The 1,960-nt window shown below is 37.2% G+C and overlaps 1 protein-coding gene across 1 annotated transcript; it reads right to left on the bottom strand.

Annotated features, from left to right (window-relative positions):
- Positions 1–213: 213 nt before the first annotated feature.
- Positions 214–1,143, bottom strand: LOC118854495 (olfactory receptor 1013-like). The gene has a single exon (XM_036764861.1). It carries the CDS (start codon positions 1,141–1,143, stop codon positions 214–216), a length of 930 nt encoding a protein of 309 aa, XP_036620756.1.
- Between the last annotated feature and the right edge of the window lie 817 nt (positions 1,144–1,960).

The raw sequence follows: 1,960 nt of genomic DNA, 5'->3' as shown, positions 1-1,960 counted from the left end.
AAAATTTCTACTTCCTCCTCTGTTGATTGCTATAGCCTAAATTATATCAACTCTTATAATTCCATTCTACAAGTAAAAAAAATATGGCCGGCCATAGGGTATAATCGAAACAGCATTCTCCAGAACAATCTTAACTTCACATGAGAGTCTCACCAAATATTCATGTAGTTCTAATAGAAAAGCAAAAAGAAAGATTTGCTATTTTTATCTGTTTCAGGAAGCTGTCATCTTTAAGAGTTTCCTCAGGGCTTCTATCACATCTTTGTTCCTCAGACTGTAGATCATGGGGTTCAACATGGGGAAGACCACAGTATAAAATAAGGACACAATTGTATCTTGTTTCAGGGAATAGCTGGATTTGGGATGATAATAAATGTAGAGAATGGAGCCAAAGTACAAAGTGACAGAGATCAAGTGAGAAGAGCAAGTAGAGAAAGCTTTGAGTTGACCGTGGGTGGAGCGAATCTTTAAGATGGCAACAATGACGAAAAGGTAAGAAGCCAGGATGAACACAATGGGTGTAAGAACATTGGAAGCTAACATAAAATAAAGAAAAATGTGATAATTGGCCTTCACGTCACATGCCAGCTTCAACAAGGGTGGTACGTCACAGAAGAAGTCATCAATGACATTATCCCCACAGAAAATCATGGTGAATATTCCATGTGTAAAGATGACACAGATAACAAAGGTTCCAAGATATGAAGCTGCTACAAGACCCACACAGACCATTTGAGTCATGACTTGATCATAGAGTAGTGGCTTAGAAATGGCCATATAGCAGTCATATGCCATGGCAGCCAATAGATAGCATTCAGTATATGCCAGCCAACCAGAGAAGAAGAACTGGGCTACACATCCAGCGAAAGAAATGCTCTTGTCCTCAGAAATACAAGTCACCATAATTTTGGGCGTATAAACAGTGGAATACCAGAGATCCAGGAAAGACAGTATCCCAATGAAGAAATACATGGGGATGTGCACCCGAGAGTCTGTACAGATTAACACAATCAGAGTGATGATCCCCACCTCTGTCACAGAGTACACCATGAGGAAAAAGCCAAAGAGCTCCAGCTGTATCACAGGATCCTGGGTGAAACCCACCAGGATAAACTCAGTCACAGTGTGATTAAACTTTTCCATGACTTCAGCTTGTCTCATCTATGTACAATGGGAGGAGAATATATTTCCATAGTACATTGACTTCTGCCTTGGAAAAAAAGAATGAGAAATTTAAATTACCAAAGCAGATAACTCAGAACATCAGTAGAATCCTATTCCCTAATTACATAATCTTTCACTGAACCTACAGTCATCATTCTTTTCTTCACTCATTTATTATTCATATACTCATTCATTCAACAAGCTTTTGCTAAATGCCTACCATATGCAAAAAAATCTGTTCTAAATTCTGTGGATATAGAGACAAATGAAAAATGAGGGAGTCTGTAAACCCAAGGAACTTGCTTTTTAATGTCTATCTTTCCATTAGGCAGCTGTGGCATATCTGGTAAAATCTTAACACTTACAAAATTTCAGAATTTCCAATAATTTAATTAATAAATGAGCAAGTACTTTTAAATATTCACTTTGTGCCAAACATTAGATTATACAAAGATACCAAAGAAGCCAAACCACCCTCCAAAAATTCAGGGATACTACTATTTATTTCCCTCCAACTTGAATCTCTTACTCGCATCTTTAGAAGATAGACAATCATTCATAAGCCTATGAGGAAAGCCCAGCACCTTTCTGTGTCTGGGCAGACTTAGCATTTTGAGATCCAGATCTCATATATTAAGAAGGAAGAAAAATCTGGGAGGAATAAAAACTTCTCTAATTAGGAATAGAGTGAATAACTCATTGAATGATCACTGGTTTGGTTTTGGCTTTTCTTTATTAAAAAAAAAAACAGCGCCTCATTTTTCTCTTCCAAAGTGTTCATTGAATTCATTTGAAG

Source organism: Trichosurus vulpecula, chromosome 6 (genome assembly GCF_011100635.1).
Source record: "Trichosurus vulpecula isolate mTriVul1 chromosome 6, mTriVul1.pri, whole genome shotgun sequence".
Classification (NCBI taxonomy): domain Eukaryota; kingdom Metazoa; phylum Chordata; class Mammalia; order Diprotodontia; family Phalangeridae; genus Trichosurus; species Trichosurus vulpecula.
The sequence above is the reverse complement of the archived record's forward strand: the minus strand, read 5'-3'. Positions and strand labels throughout refer to the sequence as shown.

Bases quoted from the DNA above. Each gene is read 5' to 3' on its own strand.
- LOC118854495 (XM_036764861.1), bottom strand. From the start codon at position 1,143: ATGGAAAAGTTTAATCACACTGTGACTGAGTTTATCCTGGTGGGTTTC.